At 43.4% G+C, this 22,624-nt stretch overlaps 1 protein-coding gene across 1 annotated transcript in view; it reads left to right on the forward strand.

Moving 5' to 3' along the window:
* The window catches only part of Cdk5rap2 (CDK5 regulatory subunit associated protein 2), a 171,848-nt gene that overhangs the window by 24,645 nt on the left and 124,579 nt on the right, over positions 1-22,624 (forward strand). The window contains exons 4-9 of the mRNA XM_032902842.1: positions 4,332-4,442; positions 7,662-7,738; positions 12,852-12,975; positions 15,787-15,941; positions 21,223-21,385; positions 22,415-22,456. Coding sequence (XP_032758733.1) covers positions 4,332-4,442; positions 7,662-7,738; positions 12,852-12,975; positions 15,787-15,941; positions 21,223-21,385; positions 22,415-22,456 — 672 coding nt within the window. The remainder of the gene's footprint in view (positions 1-4,331; positions 4,443-7,661; positions 7,739-12,851; positions 12,976-15,786; positions 15,942-21,222; positions 21,386-22,414; positions 22,457-22,624) is intronic.

Consider the following 22,624-nt stretch of genomic DNA (forward strand, 5'->3'; position numbering starts at 1 on the left):
TGTAAGAGCAGTCAGTGCTCTTAACCACTGAGACATCTCTCCAGCCCTCTTAAAAATTTTTTAACTTTTACTTTTATGTTATGCATCTGAGTGTTCTGCCTGATTGTATATCTGTGCATCATGTGCATACAGTGTTTGTGGAAGCCAGAAGAAGGAATTGAATCCCTTGGAACTGGAATTAGAGGTGGTTTGGAGCCAGCATGTGAGTGTTGGGAATCAAACTTGCTCCTCAAGAACAGCCAGTGTTCTTCACCTATGAATTGTCTCTGCAGTTCCTCTCATCTACATTTAACTTACTTCTCTCCTTAGGTGTGTAGTATAACTTTCTTGTATATAGCACACAACTAGTATTTTTAAAAATTACATTTACTCTGTGTGTGTGTGTGTGTGTGTGTGTGTGTGTGTGTGTGTGTCTGTGTGCGCGCGTGCGCGCGCTATAGGCATGGGTATGGAGTTCTGAAGGAAACTAGCAGTTGTTTATCTTCTTCTATGTGTGTCCTAGGGTTGGACTCATTGTCTGGCTTGTTAGCCATGTCACCAGCTTCATAATTGTCTTTCAAATGTGTTCTAATAGTCTCTGTATTTTAACTGGTATATATTCATTCAGTTTACATTTAATTTTTTACATAAAATTAAAAAAAATATTTTTCTAAACTTCCTTTTATAGCATTTAAGTACTTTACATAGTTCATTTAAATATATTTGATTATATTTTAAAAAGATCTCTGCATAGTTTGTCTTCAAATCTGACATTTTAGTGGTTGCTTTGGATGTGACTTTTCTCTTCCTCTTTCCCCTCCCTCTCTTTCCCTTTCCTTCTCTTCCCTCTCTCCCTCCATTTTCTCTTATGTCTCATCCCTCTTTCCCTTTCCATGTCGTTGTAAGGAAGATGTGAAAAGTGTCCCTATTGTCTTTCTCTCAAATCTTTTATATTGACATACTTGGACATGTCTCTCCAGCCTATGTTGTGATTTTGCTTCAGCTGTCACATATATTTTGAACAGTTTGTGGGTTTTCATTTCAATAATTTCTCTAATGGAATATGCAGGTATTAACACTTTACATTTCCTTTTCTTCCACTTCCAGGGTTCTACACTTCCTTTGGTATCCTTTCCTTTCAATCTGAAGAACTTCCTCTGTCGCTCCCTTTAGAGAGGTCTGTGACTGATTAATGTCATCATTTCCGTACATTTGAGAGTGCCTTGTTTTACCTTCATTCCCCAGTGTGGTTCCTGGATGTCGTCTTGCATGACAGCTTCCTTCAGCCTTGTAATGTTTACCATGCCCCTGGCCTCTTTAGATAGGATAGATCTGTCACCATTTGAATCCTTGCCCCAAGCCCTCACCTCCACCTCCATATGTAATATGTCAAATTTCTCAGGCTTTCAATCATTGCTTTTGTCTCTGGTGTTCACCATTGTCTGGATGTGAGGTTCTGTGCTATTATCCAAATACAATGAATGTTTTAAATTATTTCTTTGGGTATTTTTTCTGAAACATACGCTTTCCCTTATTTATCTTTTAATATTTTAGAAACTTTGATGAACATTGGAGTTTTGGATGTTGTCTCAGGTTATATTAATGATTTTCAGGTTTTCATTTTGCTGTTTTTTCCTGTTGGATTTCTGTTGGTTTGAGTTTAGGTTTGTCTGTTTTGAGCCCATTTGGCTGTTGTTCTTTTTTGACTATTGCAGTTTCCATTTTACAACTTTGGTTCTCTTTTAAAACATTATTTCTATGCTGATTCTTTTTCTGACTCATTTCAAGGCACATGGTGTTACATTTTTTTATTGGAAGTGGTTTGAGACAGTGTCACCATGTTGTTCAGGGTGCCAGTCCTTACTATCCTCCTTCATTAACTTCCTGAATGGGGGGATTGCAAGTGTGGCCCACTACGCCAGGCCCAGGTTGTATGTATTTATATAGTCAAATTTTCTCCTCAGAGAAGCCTCTGAGACTGATTTTATCCTTCCTGTGTTAGAGATAAAGAAGCAGAGGCTCAGCATCTAAGTGGAATGATGCACCCTCTCATCGTTTCTTGTTTTACTATTTTACCATCTCTCTTCCTTTGTGTACGCAATAGCCTACCATATATAATGTTGTATATCATAGCATTTCTATTTAATATCTTAGAGATATTTTATATGAGTATACCAACTGTCCTTTCTTTGTTATGTCTTTGTAATACTCCAATCAGTGGACATACCATGATTTACTTAACTGTAGACTGTTGACTTTTAAATTAAATTTAAAGTAACTACATACAATTTGACTTTATGAACTTTTTACAGGGTTCTTATGATACATAAGGTATGTGCTGCACATTTGTGAATACTTCAGTGAATTATAAAAAAATGCCTAAGTGTTATCAGTGAATGGTAAGAAACTGAGTTTAGCACTGAGGAGTCCTTCATTAGTGTTTCCAGATGCTCACTTTTCAAGTCTTTTCTGCCCGTGCTTCTGTTACTCCTGACTACAGTCCTGAGGAGAGGCATTCCCCATCCCCCAACAAGGCAAAGATTTAAAGCATGAAGCAAAGAAGCAGAATGTGAGGTTGGTGGGAGGACTTTGAAAATATTTAGCCGTTTAAGCACAGTGGTGTTGTTTTGATGTAGGAAGTTACTTAGTGTGTAGGTTAATGTCTCCTTTGAGCTAGGCTAGTCTTTTTGTTAGCCTGCTCAGAATGCTGGATCAAGGAATCAGAATGTCAGCTATTTCCCATAGTCAGTGGGGCCTACCAGGCAGATCAGATTGTTTGAGTCCCAGCAGGATAGGAGCCCAGCTATGGTACTGTTGGTGTGATCTTTGGTCTTGTAATATGTATACAGTATAGCTTAAGAGCTGAGACTCAATGCTTGTTTAGACAATAGAGTCTTAGGGAATGTTAGTAAACTGCTATTCTCACTGCTCTTTAGCCCTAGTCATTGCCTGGCCCAATTGCGCTAGATTAGGTGCTGCACATAAAGGGCCACCAGCCACCCCAGACCTCTCTACCATGTGTCTCATTCTCTTTCCCTGTCTCCTTGTCTGTCTGTCTGCATGTCTGCCTCTATTTCTCCCTCATATCCCCACTCCTAGATGACTTTCACTCTGCCCTCCCCGAGTAAAGCTCTTCCTCTAGATCTGTTTTGTGGCATAATTTCTTAGGGGTACACCTTTGCACAGGCCCACCAAAGGTATCCCATCTCTAAAGTTTTATCCTATCAGTAAATAGCATCTTATTTAATAGCCCCACCCCCTTATTTTGACAAATTTCAAAGGCAGAGAAAAGTTGTGCAATTATAGATCATAGTAGATTGACCAGTCAGTGTCTACATTTGCTGTCTCTTCCTTCCTCCCCCAGCAGTCTTACTTAGCTGCAGATACCACCATGTCGCTCCCTATGTGCTTTGGTAGGATTCTCCTTGTTAGGACAGTCTCCTAGAGAATCAAGTGTTCCTTCTCATTTTTCCTTAGTTATCATCACCATATGCCATATATTTAAACGTTTGAGAGTCCTCTGTTGTGCTCCCCAGTCTTGTTTGTGTAACCTCAGTTTGTTTAGAAGTCTTCCCCTATCATTTGTACTAGATTGTCATTAGGGCTTTTGAAGAATTTAGGTCTACTGTTTTGCATAGTCCATCAATTTAGATTCTTCTGATTGACTCCTTGATGGAATTTGGGTTAATGACTGCAAACTGGAGTCCTTTAGCTGAATTGTTTGCCCTCACTGGTTTATTTCAGGAGGCCCATGACAAAGTTTTATCTATCAGTGGTGATAATAGTTATACTTTCTTGATTAGGTTGGTATTTACTAGATTTCCATATTGTGAAGCCCCTCATTTTTTGTTACTAGTAAGACATTTGTGGGCAATCTGTTGAGTTTGAATGTTCTGCACTTTGGTGGTGTGTCCTCTGATGCCATTTAACGTGATGATGGTTCTAATCTGAAGTCATTATTACTGTAAAAGTTATGTAACAGTGACTGTTACTGTCCTATACATGTATTAATGATTTCTCTTGAAGAGTTTTTTCTCCTTTCCCTCTTCATTTCTCTCTATTCCTCTTTCCTTCCACCTAATTCTATCCCACCCCCATCCTCCTCATCCTCATTCCATTCTTCTCCCCTTCCCCATCCCCAGGCCCTTCTCCTAGTGATATGGAGTCATGCATTCTTTTTACTTGTTTATTTCTGTTATTCCGCATTCATTTTGGTGCTCAGATTGCCCTCCATGTGGTTTGTGGGAACCAGCTGCCCTGGTGGATTGGTATGATTGCAACCAAGGTAAGCTCTTGTTGACATTTGGTGCAGGTGCTGTGCTCCAGATGAATGGTCTGTGCTTGCTTTGCAGCAAATCACTGAGCTGAAGAAGGAGAACTTCAATCTAAAGCTCCGGATCTACTTCCTTGAGGAGAGGATACAGCAGGAGTTTGCTGGCCCCACAGAGCACATCTACAAGACGGTGAATAGCCACTTTTGGCTTCTGTTTTTGCTCACAGTTTTTCCCGGAAGACAATTGACTGGTATTTGTTCTCAGCGTTAGCGTGAACAGCTGGAGCTGTTGTCGTTTAATTTGGATTGATTATGGGAAACAACATGATACTAGGGCAGCCCTCAGTAAACAGGTGTATGATTTAAAGGCAGTCTTTTAATCTTTTTGACATCAGATTTCTGACTCACAGTCTTGGTCTCAGTTGTCTTTTTATAATTAGGCTGTTTTTGTAATGGTAGAATAGCTTTAGAATTTAAAGCTAGTGGTACCAAACAGTGGGGTAACTTTTAGCCACTCACCCTGGCTCTGGGCTTGTTTCCACAGTGAAGTGCTGTTTAGATGTAACCTGGGTGACAGGTGTAAATGGTGACAGGTACAAATTGGAGTAAAGGGGAGCAGTAAAGTACAAATTGCTCCAGCAAGCAATCACTGGATAGTCCCCATCACTGGCTTATATATAGACTCTGGTCTCCAAGAGTTAGGCTGGTCAGATTTGCTGCAGTTTGACTGTTATATCTTTGTGTATTTGCTTAAAACTGTCGGAAAAAGTTTCTTCCTTAACCTGGAGGTCTATGTCTATAACCAGACTTTGTTTCAAAAGGTTGCAAGAAGAATTTGGCCTTCTAGATAGGCCGTGAATCCAAATAGATTACAGGTGCCCATTTCTTAGCTTTTGCTGGTAGATTAGCCCCTGGCTTGGGAATTTTTCCATCTTCTCTCCTCTGATGTTTGTACTGGTGCAAACTTTTGAAGAGAGGAAAGGATCTCTCGTGGAATGTCAGTAGTGGGGAATGGAGTGTGCCGCATAGGTTTTCTTAAAAAGGGATCATACCATTCTTCTGGGCCCCTTTCAGCCCCACAGGAGCTGATAAAGCTCCTTTGTCACTGAAGGCAGTTTCTTCCTACACTGTCAGGGCAGAAAGACAAAGAGGATAGCCTCTCTTTGGAGGCAGTAGTGATGCAATCAGAATTTCAAGGGAAACCAATAGTTAAAGCACACAGTGTATACTGTAGACAAGCATCTGAGGACTTTAGGTGGCAGAATGTCAGACTGCATTGGTCATTTTACTTTGATTCTCAAGACAGTCCCAGGCAGTAGAGATTTTCTTGGTCTTATAGTGAGGAAATGGAGGCTTGGGGAATGTCATGGTGCTACACAATGGGTTTGAGCCTGATCTGCCCACTTCAATGTATTCTTTCCTCTCCTCCTCTTCACGGACTGGGTGGCCTAGTTTAATTATCTCCCTCCCTCATCAAGCTTTTGTGTCCTTGTGTATACTTCAGGTTCAGAATGTAGAAACCCTAAAATTTGTGTATTGAGAAGATGCTCTACTCTGAACCCTGGATCCCTGGATCTAACCAGTTTTATCAATGGCCTGTAAAGAAGGATTTTTATGTAAAACTTTACATAAATCTCTGTGTATAACCCCCTTTTGCATAAGTCTCAGTATGTTCTGTTCTGCATTTTGCAAATGATTTCATGAATGTCTTTTCCAAAAGTAGTTTAAGAGCTGTTTGAATCTTTTATAGCTTTATAATAGTCCATTTTGTGTGTTGAAGACATTCTAATTCTTGGTTTGAAAATGACTGTCATCATACAAACAAGTATAGAGCTTGAGATACTGTGACTGGGCAACTTACACATGCTAGCTAGCCATCCTTAATGCTTGGTTTATGCACAAGCCCCACTCCTAGAACACACTGTGTCAGCTCCCACTTCCACTCTACTCTGTGGGAGCTGGTGGAGGAACCCAAGGCTTGGGGGGTATTTCTCACAGAGGCACACATGAAGACATCGTGCATTAGCACTCAGGGTCTTCACCATTACCCAAAAGAACCTTTATTCTAGAGAGCCCATCTGCCTTACAGAGAGACTTCTTCAGGTGCCGTCTGACAGTGCAGCAAGCAGCACAGGTTCCTCTAGTGCTTATGTGTTTCTCCCGTCCCCATATCATGGAGTCCCCTTGGTCCTGCTTCACAGTGTTGGATCTGACAGTCACAGCTCTGTTGTCTTATCCCTGTGCCATGCCATCCAAGGACAGGCGTAGGGTCACACTGCCAGTTGCTTTATTCTCATGATGGCAGAGCCTGGGTCTGTCATGTTGACTTCAGTGTCCTTAGTTCTAGAGTCTGTTACCAGCACTCAAGTGTTTGACATAATAAATGAGTGTACATTGACTTGCTGCTATCTCCTCCTGGGAAGGGGCCATGTTCCTCAGATCCCACATCCCAGGCCTCTCTGTGTGGGCTGCACCACTGACTGGAGTGTTCCTTCTCCAGGGCTACTTGGCATGAGGGAATGAGTCTGTTTTTTGAATTGTGAATTTTATGAAAATGTTATTTTTAAAACACTAGTGTGATAGGGAAAATTATTTAAAAACTGAGAGAATTCAGAGAAATTGTGGGTCAATAGCAGTCCCTTGCAGGCTTTACCCAAGTCTCCACCACATGAATTCTTTGTGCATTCTGTCTGGACTACATTTGTGGCTAAGTCAGAAGCCTGTCATTACTCTGCTGCCTCCCACTGGCTGCCACCTGCCAAAGATTGTCATTTTGTTTTCATGAGTGAGTTCTGAGCCCAAAGCCATGTGTAACTTCCTTTGTTCCCAAATCTTAAGGAAAAAATGGTTGATGCTGTGATGGCCCTTCAAGACAATTCCCCACATAAGCTGGGCTTTTTGTGAATGTACTGAAATCAAACCGAAATAAGACAGGCTATGCTGCAGCCTCCCATTTATCCATTCACAAGTTTTATTTTATTTTAGTTTTTAAGTCTGCAGCACGTTTCCACTGTAACAACACATGCATGATTGTAAACAGCTAGAAGTAATTGCCTTCGAATGGGAAAAGCAAACTGTAAATTTGCCTGGCGGAGGGCAAACAATTTTTAAATCAGCCGTACTTGTATGACATTTATGTCTAGATATTTGAATGCTCTGGCTGTTAGACACTTGGAACATTTACATAATTGTTCCAAGTCTCTAGGAATCCAGGGCTTTCTTTTGAGACCACCAGTACTTAATAATTCTCCTTTCTCTGTGCCTCAGGACTAATGACGGTATTGTTCCTAGCATCTGCTATTCTAAGTGTGGCATAGCCAGTCCAGGCCAGAAGTAGGTTGCCTACCAGCAACGCTCGCTACTCCTGCACCTTACACTGTATCTTTTCTTACCTTATTGTCTTTGGAAGAACATTGAACTCAAGGTGGAAGTGGAAAGTCTGAAGCGTGAGCTCCAGGAGAGAGATCAGTTGCTCGTCAAAGCCTCGTGAGTACCTGTTACCCCAGGAGCTTGCCCATCGGGTCCTGCATGTGGGTATTGGGCTGGGCAGTGAAACACAGGGAGCCACTTTTCTAAGCTACATGTACTCTGACTGACTTCTGAGGACCCCAAGTAGTTGTAGTTTTTATTTAATTATTTGTTTTTCAACTGTTTTAAAAGCATAATGTAGTTCTAAGAAAATGAACCACACTTAAGGGTACAGCATGATAGATTTTTTTTATGAAGCAAGCACATATGTGGAACTCTTGTCAGAACTAGAGAGGACACATCATCAAGCTTCCAGAAAGCCCCTTCCTTTCATGTTTTTGGAGCTACCCCTTTCCTCCCCAGATTTCCACTGTTCTTAACATAATTGGTTTGTTCTACCTATTTTTGAACTTCATATAAATGGAATTATACAGTAAGTCCTCTATTATATTTGTGAGAGTCAAGTCACCTGTGTTGTTAAGTGTATTGCTGTTAAGGGAGTTCATTTGTTCTCACTGATGAAAATCCCTAGGAGTAGAAGGGCTTCTGGTAGATGGATACTTATCCTATGTCACTGCTGGGCGGGTGGTGGGCTTCAGGGAAACATCAAGACACTGCTTCTGAGGTAGACAAATGAAGTCTGAGATATGGGAAAGCCAAAGCTGGGGTTCCCAAATCCTGGGGCACCCAGCTATCCCTGGGATGCTGAACAGAGGAGTGGGGAGTGAAGGATCAGGGCAGGCCAGGACTGGAGGCTCCCAAACTCCTGGACATCTAGGTGTCCCTGAGTCTGGAGGATTTGCAAGTGGAGTCAGGGGCCTGCAGTTGAGGACAGCATCTAGCCTGGGGAAATGGGGGAGCTCCAGCTTAGCGCAGTGGTGATTGTGGCTGGAAGAGCAGAGAAGCCTTCTACAGGAGAATTAAACTGCAGCTTGGTAGTCGAAGGCCGTCTCCGTGGCCTACCACAGTGGATCTTGATAAAAGAGATGGTTCTAAACTGTTGAATTTGACTGTTCATCATGGAAAGTGGATGCATACCAACTTCTCAGCATGGAGCTGAGATTAAATACCTTTTGCTGGGAGGAATGTCTGGGAAGGGAAGCTTATTGGCTAAACCCTCAGGGTCTCTAGTTACCTCATTAGCATGGAGAACTCTGCTGTGGGCCTAGGTGACCACAGGTCACATTTCCTTATGTGGTAAGTATGGTACACGTTCCAGGCACCTACTGTCTTAGGGCACATGCCTCTAGGGTCTCAGGCCCTCTCTACCTTACCAAGCTTCATGGCATGGTTTTACTGTCCCACAGGATAGAATCCATCATGGCAGGGAAGCTGTGTAAGGAATAGGAAGCTGGCTGGTCACAGTTTTACCCAGAGCCAGGGAGCAGAAAGCAGAAGCAAGATGTAGCATCAGTCTTGGAAACCTCAAAGTCTCCCTCCTGTCCCTCCATTGGAGTTCTCTAACTTTCTCCACCAGTGCCACCAGTGGGGGACCACGTGTTTAAGTGCAAGAGCCTGTGGGGACATTTGGAGATAATCTCGGGGATAAGGTTTTAATTCCTGTTGACGGGTGTTCATATTCACTTGCCCATTTCAGCTTCCTTTCTCCCACCTCTGTCCCCAGCACATCTTACAGGTTTCACAGATGTTCTTGTTTTACTTCTCTAGCTTCTTCTGAACAGATGTCTTCCCTTCTTAACCCTCCCTGCCCAGTGCCTTCCTATCCGGAAGGCTCAGACTGGGATCCTTGTTCCTTCTTGTAGCCGGCACTGGCCTCTTCCATAGACCTCTCTGGCATATAGTGTCCATCTCACATGAGTAGCTCTTTTCCATGTTTTCACACCCACGCACAGTACATCATTATTCAGGTAGATCACAAAGAGTGTCCTTTTACAGAGGAGGGAATCAGGTCTGGTGAAGAGAAAGGCTGTGGTCTTGGACAGAATGGTCACAACCTGGGTTAAAGATCAACTCTCAGTTGTCTCATTGGGTGCTAGGTTTCACAATATCTCTAAGTGGCTTTTAGTATCTACCTGTTAGCTGTGATGGGGCTCTCCCTTTTGCCTCTGACTACCCAGAACCCAGCCGTGTGTCCTGGGTAGATGTTGATGTAAATGCTGTCAGTTCTTTTTCTGAGTTTGATTTTCTTTGGGGAAGGGATAGGACATGGGCTCTGCCACAGCAAAAGGAAAACTCGAATTCAAATGGAAATAACCTAAAGGAAACTATGACAGTTAAGAATAGTAAATGAGAAGAGTGTTTATGAAGGGTCTCTCACATTGAGTGGACAGCTGGTGTAGACCTCTGAGGCCTGATCTATACCTGTAGCCCAGATTTTAAAAAACAAAAACAAAAACAAAAAACAGAACAAAGGGTGGGGGAAGAGAATTAACATTGGTTCAGTTCGGCTTAATCCTAAACTTGTATGTGCAGTGACTGACAATTGTCTGAGGCTGCCAGTGTTCCCATTTGAGTGAAGAGAAAGCTGAGATCCAGAGAATTAACAGGTTGGTTTTGGAGCAGCTCCTGAGCTCACTCTGCCTTGCAAACATATCTATGTGCTACTTTTCCATTGTTCTGTGTATCAGTTACAATAAGGGGACATTAAAACCAAAAACAGTCATATTGTTGGGAGTAAATTTTTATCTCTGTAACTTTAAAACATAAACAAAAAATAATAATTCCATTAGCAGAAGAAAATTGCACCATACTGCTGAGTATAAATTTTATTGCTACAGTAACTGTAAAATACAAAGATGATAAATGAAAAGTTGGAACATTTATTATTGTGAATATATTTTATTGGTATAACTAAAACACAAACAAACTGAATAATGCTAGTAGTTGTTAAAAATTGTACAGCCTCTTGACAGCATATGTGATTCAGGCTGTGAAATAGCAAGATTAGATCTGAACTGATGTGAGGGAAACCAGAGTGCAGCAGAGTGAAAGGCCATACAGGGGACTCTGTAAAGCCCCAGGGTAGAAGAAATCCAAGACTAGAAACATCTCTATAGGGGCTTAGTGCTTAAGTGTTTGTTGTACAAGCACAGGGACACAAATTTGAATTTGCAGCACCTGTATCAAATCAAGATAAGGTGTTTTTAACCCTAATGTTGATGGTGGGCTGACAGGGGAGATGGAGTTTGCTGTTTAGGGAGCTGCAGAATCAGGGAAAAGCCCTGTTTCAAACTGAATGAATGAATGACTGAATGGGGTGGAGAGCAATAGAAAACAGTGTCACCTTTTGTCCTCCATTACACATATATGTGTGGATATCCACTCATGTGTGCATATACCACACATCACATGCAGAGAAAGATAAGTCTCTATCTACAGCTTACAAAAGAGAGGAGACCAGTTTAGAACTCTTTTTGTCATCTAATGCCTCTTAGGGAGTGACAGAAATGACTGTGAGTCATGTGAATTGGAAACAGCACTAACACCAGAAATCAGCTGAGGGAGTAGGGGCTGAGGACACTGAGGGCAGCAATCAGGAAATGAGCGTGTTGGCCTCAGTTCTGAGCTCAGAATCCAGCAGAGGGGTAGCAGGAGGCCTCTCAGCAGCACAGCAGGGCCTGTGCTGCCCTGGCCTCACAGGGGAGGCCTCACAGCAGGATGTGGGGGGCACTCATACAGAGTGCTGAGGCAGGGCTGCAGAGGACCCCGTGTGGTAGCCCATTAGTTCTAAGAGGTAATCATCTCATTTTTCACATGAGGAGACTGAGGTGTAACAGCTAATTTACTGAGGCTAGGTAATTTACCCAGAGCCACACTGCGGATGGAATAGAGTTAGAATTTAGAAGCAGATCTGTCCAGCCTGAGATGGTGTTCCTCCTTTTAGTTATTCACGCTGGATTCCATTAATGTGATATTATGATGGCTTTCTGAAACCTTGCTGAAAGGAAAACTAGGTATAAATAAAACCTTTGTTTGCAGGTGGTTTCTGTGGGAGACTTGGAAAGCCGGCACAGCCCTCTGGGTGGTACTGTTCTGCATGAATGCTTCACGTGGCCCAGTGTGTGAGCATCTATCTGGTCGCAGGGTTTGGGCTAGGGAAGTTTATATACTCCTTAGTTCAGGCTAGGGAGGAGAGGGCCGGGAGTCTGGTTTGCTTTTCTGTTGCTGTTTTTCTGAGAAGCCAGCTTTAGGTGGAGCCATTGCCTCAGTGTTCCTCTGGACACTGCAGTCCTGTAGAGTGAAGCCAGGATGGAAGACTCACGGCAGTGCAGCCATCACTGCTTTTCTTTCTGCATCAGTGGTCTTGGCCCTGGGTTTAGAGTCATGCCCACCCCTGATTGTCCCACAGAGAGAACATTCTGAGGAGCCACAGCAGAGTGCCTTGGGTGTTTAATATCACAGTAACACGAGCTACAGGAATCTTGTACCTACTCCCCTCTTCATATCCTAAGTGGTAGCCTATGTTGAATCTGTCTTTCTGTACTTAAAATGCTTGCCCTCATGCTGGTGCAGGTGAAGCATGCAAGCTCTAACCTGGAATATGTATTTGTTGCACACTGATCTTCTGCCTTGATTCCCAGGCCTCCTTACCTATACCACTGGTAGAAGAGTACTGGTGGGAAATTGGCAGTTGCAATCAAGAGTGTTAGAGTGTGCTTGGACTTAGTGATTCCCTTTCTGTGTCTCCAGGAACCATTAAACCGCACCACTGACATTGAGGGAGTGGTTGCTTTGTGCCAGGGACCTCTTCTCAGATTTTTATTGGTATTATCAATCAAGTGTGTTGCATCAGAAACAATTTAGGTCTTTAAAATATAGAGAATTGACTTCATAAAGTATATGCCATACAGTGAATTAATATGTAAGCTTTAAGATTTATATTTACTGACTCTAAAGGGTGTTCTCTGTATAGTAAGTGATGAAATTAGTTCACTAATATATACTAAATGGTTCTGTTTGGGTAGACAGTAACCAAAAGTCTGTGTGTTACAATGTTGATTAGTATCCTGTGGGATAAGAGTATGGATGATTTCTCTTACCAATCAACTAAGTAAGGAACTTAGTTCTGTAAATGGGAGAAATGACTGGCTAATACCCCTTGTCTTTTATGGCTGGTGAAATTGCCTTCAGGTAGGGGCTCAACCGCAACATGCCCTTTGCCTCTCTGCAGCAAAGCCGTGGAGAGCCTAGCAGAAGGGGGTGGTTCTGAAATCCAGCGGGTGAAAGAAGATGCAAGGAAGAAGGTGCAGCAGGTGGAAGAACTCCTAACTAAAAGGATACATCTTCTAGAAGAAGTAAGTCTGGAGATGTCAAGGGTCAGTCTTCGGGAGAGTGTTAGGACATTTTTTCCCCTCTGAATGTTGTGTTTAAGCAGAAATGCAGCCATTTCTGTTTTCTGGATTCTAACCTCTCTGTAGGCACTTGGTGTATGCATCTTATAGCCCTTACGATGTTGTCTTCCTTCCCGTGAGGACGTGAGATTAGTAAGAAGCACTGGCTAGCCTAGGTGGCTGCTGAGGCCCACTGGAGGAATGACTAAGCAAGCCTGGACTAAGATTAGCTATTGCCTGCCTACCCAGCTCTTTTCTTCTCTAGCCATGGTCCACTCTCTTGCCAGAACTCTCTAGATATCACTTCTTTGGTAGGTCTTGTGCTGTTCACTCTGCCGGGCAGTTCCTGTACCATAGTTGGGAGTCAGGTGCTTCCTGCCTCTGGACAGGACAGTAGAAAGTATTTTAAGCCAGTATTAAGTCCCACCGTGTAAATAGCTCTTTTCTGAAATGCCTAAGGTGCTAAGTGTTTTAGATGTGAGTTTATTATTAACTGAACATTTGGATATAACTAATGTGCTATCCTGGGGGTGGCATCCATGACAAGACAATGAATTTACTTATATTTTACATATGCATTATATGTAGTTAGGAGGGAATTTTATGAAATAATTTAATAGTGAGGTCAGGTGTGAAATTTTCTACTTGTGACATTTTGATGATAGTAGAAAGTTTAATGTTTTGAGCCTTTCAAAAGGATTGTGATGACTGAGATAAAATAATAAGTTACTATTATTATTTTTGGAGGCTGCATCTGCTAGTTAGTAAAGGTGTCTCAAATTTAGAATCCTCTTGCTTAAGCTTCCCAAACATTATGTTTACAAATATACATCACTGTCTTAGGGTTCTGTGCTGTGAGCATGGCAACTCTTGTTTGTTTGTTTGTTTGTTTGTTTTTGAGACAGGATTTCTATGTAGCCCTCATTGTCCTGGAACCTGTGGACCAGGCTGGCCTTGAACTCAGAGATCTACTTACCTCTGCCCTCCAAATGCTGTGATTAAAGGTATGTACCACCACTACCCAGCTGCCCACGGCAACTCTTATAAAGGACAACATTTAACTGGGGCTGGCTTACAGTTCAGATGTTTAATCCATTATCACCAGGGCAGGAAGCGTGCAGACATGGTGCTGGAGAGGTAGCTAAGAGTTCTGTATCTGACTTGGCAGGCAGCAGTAAGAGAGAGAGGCAGGAAGAGAGAGAGACACATTGGGTCTGACTTGAGCATTTGAAACCTCAAAGCCCACCCCCAGTGACACACTTGCCCCTCTAAGGCTATAGCTACTCCAAGCAAGATCTGCTAATGGTGTCGTTCCCTGGTGACCAAACATTCAAATCTGTGAGCCAAGTGGTGTTGAATGGGGGAGGGGAGTGCTTTTATTCAAACCATGGAAACCACTGTACCCTTAATCAAGGCAGTTGTGAAAGTTGCCATCTTTGATCCTACTCCTTTATCCCATTGTCCCCCCTGTACTTCCCCGTGGTTCTGCTCTTTTTGCTGCCTTTATCCCATCAGGTGAAGCACGTGCCTGTGTTAACTGAGCACAGCTGCACTGGCTTGTAGCACTGGCTGCAGTAAGGAGCACAAACTTAAGCTATGAGAGTTCACCACAGGGGAGGCCTCCTGCTAAGCCCAATGTGTGTATTCTTAGCTATCCTTCCAAGAAAGCTGAGAGTTAACCACTTCCATTTCCCCTTTTCTTTCTCTTTCTCTTTTTGTTTTTAAACATGCTGCAACAGACAGCACAAAGTGGCCTGGTCATTTGCCTTGGATCACACAGGTGTTAGGTTATCTGACTGCATTTTACATTGCAGTATTCTAATGTCCCACTCCACATCACTTTCCGGTTATGTCAGGATCAAGTATGACATAAGACTGCTTGCTCCATGCCTGGCATTTAGTATTGCTCTCTAAGAAATGTGAAGTAACAGGCAGCCCTCCAAGGCAGACAGTGTTACTGTAGGGACTAAGAGGGGAAGAGAAGGCCACTGTTTTTAGCTTCTGGGACTATAGGAGTCTCACAGCAGCTTTTTAATGGATTGGTGGGTCCCCTGTTTCCTAGAATAAGAACCCTGGGCTCAGAGATTAAATGACAAGCTCATACAGCAAGTAAGCAGGAGAGGTGACATTTGAACCCAGTTCTGTTTGACTTTTATGTTTGCAGTGTAATCTGAGGCTGTGCTCTGTGTGGTTGGAGACACAGGCCTACTCCGGATCACCCTGTGAGCACCAGGCCATTCCCCTAACAGACATGGCCGGCGTGGTTTAGGAGATATTTTCCATGGTGGCTTCTCTGAGTACTCAGGAGGAGCATCCAGTTTTTCACCACCTAAATCACCTTGGAGATACAGAAATGTATTTTAGAATTGTATAGTCATTATCTTAAAAAGCAACAGTGAGGGGTGGAGGACTGTGGGATGAATTTGCATGGAGATTAGGGTGACTCTGGAATTTACACACATTTAGAATCAAGGAGCACATTTCTCCTTGTTCTCATTGAAGGTGTAAATATTGATCTGATTTTTCAAAACCAAAAGTACAGTTCTTGTAGAGTTGAGTCTTTTCCATTGGAAGTGCCCATTACTCTTCTGATACAAGAGGGAAAAATGGCTGGCAAATGTATTTATTACTGATTCGTTCCATGTATAGTACATCCAGGGAGGGGAAATGTGCCGGAGAAAAAGTCATAAATATTTATATTTTAATCCAATTTCCTTTCAAAATGTTCCCAATTGTATTGAAAAATTGCATCAAATGCATTTAATTTAACTGTAGGATGTGAAAGCCGCCCAAGCAGAACTGGAGAAGGCCTTTGCAGGGACAGAAACAGAGAAGGCTCTTCGGCTCAGCTTAGAAAGCAAGCTCTCGGCGATGAAGAAGATGCAGGAGGGGGACCTGGAGATGACTCTGGCTCTGGAAGAGAAGGACAGGTCTGGCTCTGATCACTGCGAAGCTCTAACATCTCATTATGTGGAATGGGAGAGGATCTCCCCCTCTCCTTCCTTCCCCCTTCCCTCCCTCCTGTCATTGTTCTTCACTAGATTGGAATGACTTACTGGAATGTAGCCAGTACAGCAAGACAAAAAACTGGCGATCAGAGTCCGGCAGACAGAAAAGGAAAGGCATAGTAGTGGGTGAGAGATGGTCAGCAGACAAGTTCATGTTGTGAAGGAATACGCAGATCCATTTACACATGTCTAGTGTTTACTTTTGGCTGTAACTTCCTGGTAGCCAATGGAAAAACAATCTTGTGGACCTGAGATTCACATTACCCATGAGGTAAAACAAGCCATGCATTCAGGAGAAGCTCAGTTTTGCTTGGCACTATCGGAGGGAAATTTGTGGTTCTTTCTACCAGGATCAGTAAGTGGTTCGTCCCCACCATAATTACTAGTGAATTTTGTGTGACCCATTTTCTACCACATTGTTTAGTGCTGGCTGGAGGCCCAAATTAAGCAGTGCAATACGCCAAAGAAGAACATTGTAGACCAAATACAGAGTTCTTCAGTGCTAATGAGTAAAACGTAGCTGTTGGTTTAGAGAAATGGATGGGCAGTAGAACTGTTAGGCCATCTTTAATGACCACTGTGGCTCAAAACGTTATTAAGAGTAAGTTGAAATTTTCTTCTGACATTTGGATTCTCTTATCCTATTTGTTGGTCTCTAAGTGGGAGGTGGGGTTACAATCATGGAGACTAACATAGGTGGCTGGAGAGCCACACCTATTTACGTTTGGACGAGATGGCTCCAAAGCCTCTGGTCTTGCCAGAGGATTGTGCCTGTGGTTTCTTCTCTCAGCTGCTCGGTGCTCTGTGAAGTGGTGTGCACCACTCCATTGTTTAGTTAGTTAAGGCCACTGTGGCAGAGGCTGGCCTTGAATTCCTGATGTACCTGCTGCCCTCCTCACGTGCAGAGTACAGGAACATGTAACCCAGGCCAGCTGATTAGGGCCCCTGCCCAGCTCTTTTGCCTTTACCTGTGACTCACTGCCCCAGTATAGTCTTTAGGTCTGCCACTTTGTTTTCAGTTATGGCTTGAACATCAGCTGAACAAACCTGGGATTCTGTGAGAGAGGGCTGAATCAGTGCTGAGGGGGCCTGTGGTCGTGGTCTCCTTATTTCAGTGCCTACAAATCAGGTCCTCAGACGGCTGGCATTTATTGTCCATACCGCAGCCTTTTTTTTTTTTTTTCTTTTCAATTTTCTTTTGGCTCATTATTTTAGAAACTTTTTTTGGTTTAATTTTTATAGTGTGTGTGTGTGTGTGTGTACCTGCCTGGAGGTCAGAGGCTAGCCCCCTTAGTTTTGTTCTGTGAAATGGATGTGTTTGAAACACTGAATCCCCTAGATCTTGGTGGGGTGAATGAGTTCTCTCCATGTATCCCTTTTTGATCCAGTATTTGTCTAGGACCATGTTACCAGGAGAGGGGTTCCCTTTGCTGGCTTCTCTGCCTAGGTGCCATTCATGAACAGTCAAGAGCTACCACACCGAGATATTCATAGATCATTGTTGTGTTCAGCAATTTCTCTCCCTGTTGTTTGACAGTGAAGTCCTTAGAAGGCGTATAGCTTGTCTCTCTGGGAGAATTTTATATTCTACAAGCTAAATTAGGAACAAGGAGCCAAGAGATGGATTACATTGGAGTAGAATGTCTGAGGAACTGTCTTAGGTTTCCATTGCTGTGAAAAGACACCAACCATGGCAACTCTTACAAAGGAAAGCATTTAATTGAGCCTGGCTTACAGTTTCAGAGGTTTAGTCAGTTGTTGTCATGGCGGCATACAGGCACACATGGTACTGGAGAAGGAACTGAGAGTTCTAATCATGATATGCAGGCAGCAGAAGTAAATCTATGTGTTCTACTCAGTGTAGCTTGAGCACATAAGAGCACCTCAAAGCCTGCCCCCACAGTGAGACACTTCCTCCAACATGGCCAAAGTCTGTAGTAAGTAAAATATGCGAACGTGGTCTCTTTTGTAAAGTAGTGTGCCAGGCTCACCTTTCTTATGGTGATGTTAGATGATGTGGTACTGTGAAGTCAGGTGAGTGACAAAGGCATGACACACTGTCAGGTGACTGTGTACGTGTAATTCGATTGTAAGCATCATGAAACAGTTCTGACAGTCACAATGGCTACTGATCGATTAGCAGGAAGGTAGCATATGCAATGTGGGGATGCTGGATAGGTCACTGGTCCTAGGGAAGAATCTGGACTTTATCTGAATGGCATGGGGGAATCCATTGAGAAGTTAGTGGGGAGCTTGAAGAAATGAGATGATTAGTTTGAAATTTAGAGCAGTTCTTTGCTTGCCTTGGGGATGCACTGCCACTGGGCGTTCATGCTGATGCAGATACCTCTAGGTAAGTGATAGCAACCAAGACTGAAGGCCTGGACCAAGATGCAGCCAAACAGGTGGGGATAGAAGGGGAAGTGGGCACAGTGGGCTTGAAAGGCTTTGGTAGCCAAGGAAAACACAGACTGATACCCCTCTTTCAGCTTTGCGAATGAGTGACTGAGGGGAGGTAGTGCAGTTTACTCAGTTTGGAGATAAGCAACAAGAAGGCGATTTTAGGGAGGAGTGGGATGATGATGTTTGCAGTTAGGACTGGAGTTGAGGGCACCTATGTGTGGAGGTATGGAGGAGTGGGTTTCTAGAGTCAAACTGGCATTGGAGGAAATGAAGATTCATGCTGTAAGCAGTGCTAAGCATGGTTGGGCATGTATACGGAACTACAGAGACAACAGTGGTTCTGGTTGTAGAGAGTGGCTAGATAGATCCCAATAAATGTTTTGGTAGAGATGAGTTTCCGGACTGTGTGAGATTCCGTTAGAGGGAGTCCTAGAAGTTGCACGTGCAGAGAGATGGTATGTGCAAGGGCCCGAAGTGTGCATACATTGTGTACAAAGCCTGCACGTGTAGATCATCAGGATATATTGCTTTGTTTGGGAAGAGGACATTTGGGAGGAGGGGTGTGAACTGGTCCAAGTGGTGGCTTCTCCATGGATATAGATGATTAAGTTGGGATCCTGCTATAGGCTGCATTTTTCTGGCATTTGCACAGAGTTGGCTTGACAGGTAGAAAGTTGGCTTGTCAGCTCCACATATATGTCAGACTCAGGGATGAAGGTGTTCCAGTTAAACTTCCAGAGACCAGCAGCCAGCTGCTACCTCTGTTTCCCTTAGGAGATGCCTCTCTGGTAAATCTTCAGGAACTAAATCTTCTTGCTGATTTCCCATAGCTCTTTCTAAGTCAAAGTTAGAAGTTTTGTCCAGCAGGGGTAGGTGGTTACATCCAGATGAAATGGATCTGGATTGGCCACCCAGAGGAACCTGCTGTTGTCGAATCTGGTCTGGCTCCCACCTGCAGACACTCTCTCAAGTGTGTTTTTGGATTCCTGTCACCTTTTTCTCTAGTTTCTTCAGTCTGGGTTTTGAGCCGTTCTGCATCTGAAGGTGATCATGTTGGAGAGCCCTATAGGTTGGCTATAAGTAATAGGTATGTTTTCTTCACACTAAATAGAGTTTTTAAAAGTTTGACTTTCTTGTTGGCATTTAAAGCATTGAATTTCAGGGAAGAGTGAATTCTTATTTTTCTTGAAAGTCCAGAAATGTGGTGCCTTCTTATTGTCTCAAGACTGCTGCTCTGTAATGGGCTGGGCCTTCAGCAGCTTTTAGTTGTTCTGCTTCTGGCCCCCATCTCTCCATTTTAAATCTATATTTGGTGACTTTTAGCTCTCTATTTTCCTACTGATTATATCAGAGCCGAACCCCTAGAGGGCAGTATTGCACCTCCAGCTTCCTAGGCTATCATGCAATCCCATTTGTGAGCTCTGATGCACTGCACTGCTAGGTGTTTTTGCTGCCCATGTCTCCCTCCTGGCCTTTGACAGGGAAGCTAGGTGCTTTACGAGGGCAGCTCTGCCAGACCTCCAGGCCTGTGTTTCTATAAAACTGGGTTGCTTTCTAGGCTTAGCCACAGAAGGGTTTTATGGAGGAGAGTCCTCAGGAAAGAAAATGTTAATTGTTGAAGATTTAAAAGGTAGTACATACAGGGCTAGCTTGGGGAGATGGCTTAGTGAGTAAAATGCTAGCTGTGTGAGCATGAGGACCCGAGTTCTGATTTTCAGCACTCATGTAAAAGCTTAGTGTGTGATGACATACATCCCAACATTTCAAGGCTGAAAGACAAGTAGATTCCTGGGGCTTGCTAGCCAGGCAGGTAGCCCAGCAAAGCCAAAATAAGGTACAGATACCATTGGAGCATTTGGACTCTGAGCTCTCACCTCTGTACACACTTGTAGAAATAAGCACCTGTATATAAAACATACATACGTGCATTGCAATGGTCATTTGTTGAGTTCATGTGTATGTCAGAAGTACTCTTTTCTTGTAAATTGTCCAAACACAGGCTGAGAGAGGTTGAATCTTAGCTTGGTCACAGAGCAGTTGATCCAAGGACATTGAGTTTCCAGTTTTCCCAAAAAGGGAAATGTTCACATTTCCTAGAAGATATTATGGTTTTAGGTGGCAAAGCTTCTGTGAGACTCAGAGATGGAAGATATAATTTAAAGAACTCCAGTGCTTCTCGGGTTTGTACAGAAGGTATTGATAGCATATGTAAAGGCATGGAGGGGCACAGGATCACTTCGGGGCAGGCTCTCTTGTGAGCTGCTCCAGGCTGATAGGGATCAGGACAAAACTGGGACTGTTATGACTTAAGAGCTGGGTGCCTGGATGCCTTATCCCGAAGTGCAGCTTTTAGCTTGAGATGTGGTATGATTTTAAGCATTGCTTGTAAGCTGTGGAGAGATAGCCCTGCTTTTTAAATCTATACCCACCAAACCAGCTCTTGATTGTTTGTTTGCTTAGCCTTCAGGGACAGATTTCTTTTGGAGAGAGGATTTCTTACTTAAAGTAGCAATCTGCTGTTGGAGTGGAACTGGTGAAGGTCTTTGAGCAGGTGCATGGCTTGACCAGAGGTGGTGCAGCTCAAGAGCTAAATCCCTGGGCCAGGCTAGAGACAAGAGGACTCATTAATGTCACATAAATTCTGTTCCTTGCTCTCTGACCTGCAGAATGCGATTTTGTTTATGTGTATTCATTGGACACATCTACTTTGAAGATGTCTGGCCCTGTTTCCTACCTCCTCCTGCTCCACTGAGCTAAGAGAGCAGCTCAGAATTAATATTTAAATTTTGTTCTCTTTCAGACTGATTGAGGAGTTGAAGCTGTCTTTGAAGAGCAAAGAAGCTTTAATTCAGTGCCTTAAAGAGGAAAAATCTCAGATGGCATCTCCTGACGAGAACGTGTCATCTGGAGAACTCCGAGGACTTTCTGCCACTCTAAGAGAAGAAAAAGAGAGAGACGCTGAGGTGAGGCGACAGGGCACAGCGGGAGGGGGAGCACATCAGACTGCTCCATGGAAAGTGGGACACTCTTCAGTCTGCGTGGTTTGCACAGTAACTTCTACGTACCAGCTCTCAGTCAGCTGAGGAATCGGCAGGAACTGCCTTTGTTAGGGCCTGCCTTTGTTCACGTGTCCCATACCTGTGCATCTGTATTTCACCATGTGTTTATTTGCTGTCACCTCCAGGCTTCTTTTTCCATCCTTAGGGGTTTTTTAGTGTAAAATTGTGGTACATTGTTCTCGTCCATTTTTCCTTTGTGGTTAGAGGCAGGCTTGAGACCATATTTGGTGTGAAACATCAGAGGACATGGGGTAGGGGACTAACAGGCTCTGGGTATGGCAACACATACTCTCCTGCTCAGGTCTCCTGGCCTCTTGGCCAAGTAGAGATTGTTATCCCTGACTGAGTTTAGGGTCAGCCTCAGAGTGATCATATTTCTCTAGATGCCAAGAAGTGAGTTGCTAATAGTTAGGCCCAAACCTCCTGGACCCCTCTTTACTCTTGTAGCATCTAGGGCAAGTCATTCTCTTTCGGCAAAGGATGGCTGCTGCGTGGTCTGTTCACATCAGGGTAAGTTCTGGAAGCTCAAGAAAGGTCATGATTTCCTTATGGAGCAGCATTCTTGTCCTTGTCACATTAGCAGACACTTTAGCCTTATCGCTTTTCATTTGCAATGTAGTTGCCACTCTTCTTCCTTCTGTTCTGACCTCTCAGGCCCTGTCCTCTAATGGGCCCTTTACCTTTTCTTCTGAAGCACTGCCATGGGACTGGTGATCAAGCATGTGGACAGTGTCTTCATTCTTGTCCTCCATCAAACCAAGTCAGGCTATGGGTGGGGTCAACAAGGGTACACTCATGTGGATGAAGTTTGCAGCAGTAGAGGGGCGAGAGTAAATGAGATGCTCATTTTAATAGCTGTGGGGAAGCCTTTGGATGCTCCTCCTTTTTGGATGCTCCTCCTTTTTCAGCTCATTCATGAATGCCTTTTCTTAGGAACGGCAGAAGGAGAGAAACCACTTTGAAGAGAGGATCCAGGTATGTTGACTCATTTTAAGATTGTATTTAAGACTTCCTCTCTGCTTGCCTCTCATTTGATTCTGAGTGCAACAAATAACTCTTTGTACCAGTTATGCATAAGGCAACATAGAGGGAGTTGCTCAGTCCTTGCATTAGCTTTGTTCCCTGGACATTCCCATTTTACAG

Source organism: Rattus rattus, chromosome 1 (genome assembly GCF_011064425.1).
Source record: "Rattus rattus isolate New Zealand chromosome 1, Rrattus_CSIRO_v1, whole genome shotgun sequence".
Classification (NCBI taxonomy): Eukaryota; Metazoa; Chordata; class Mammalia; order Rodentia; family Muridae; genus Rattus; species Rattus rattus.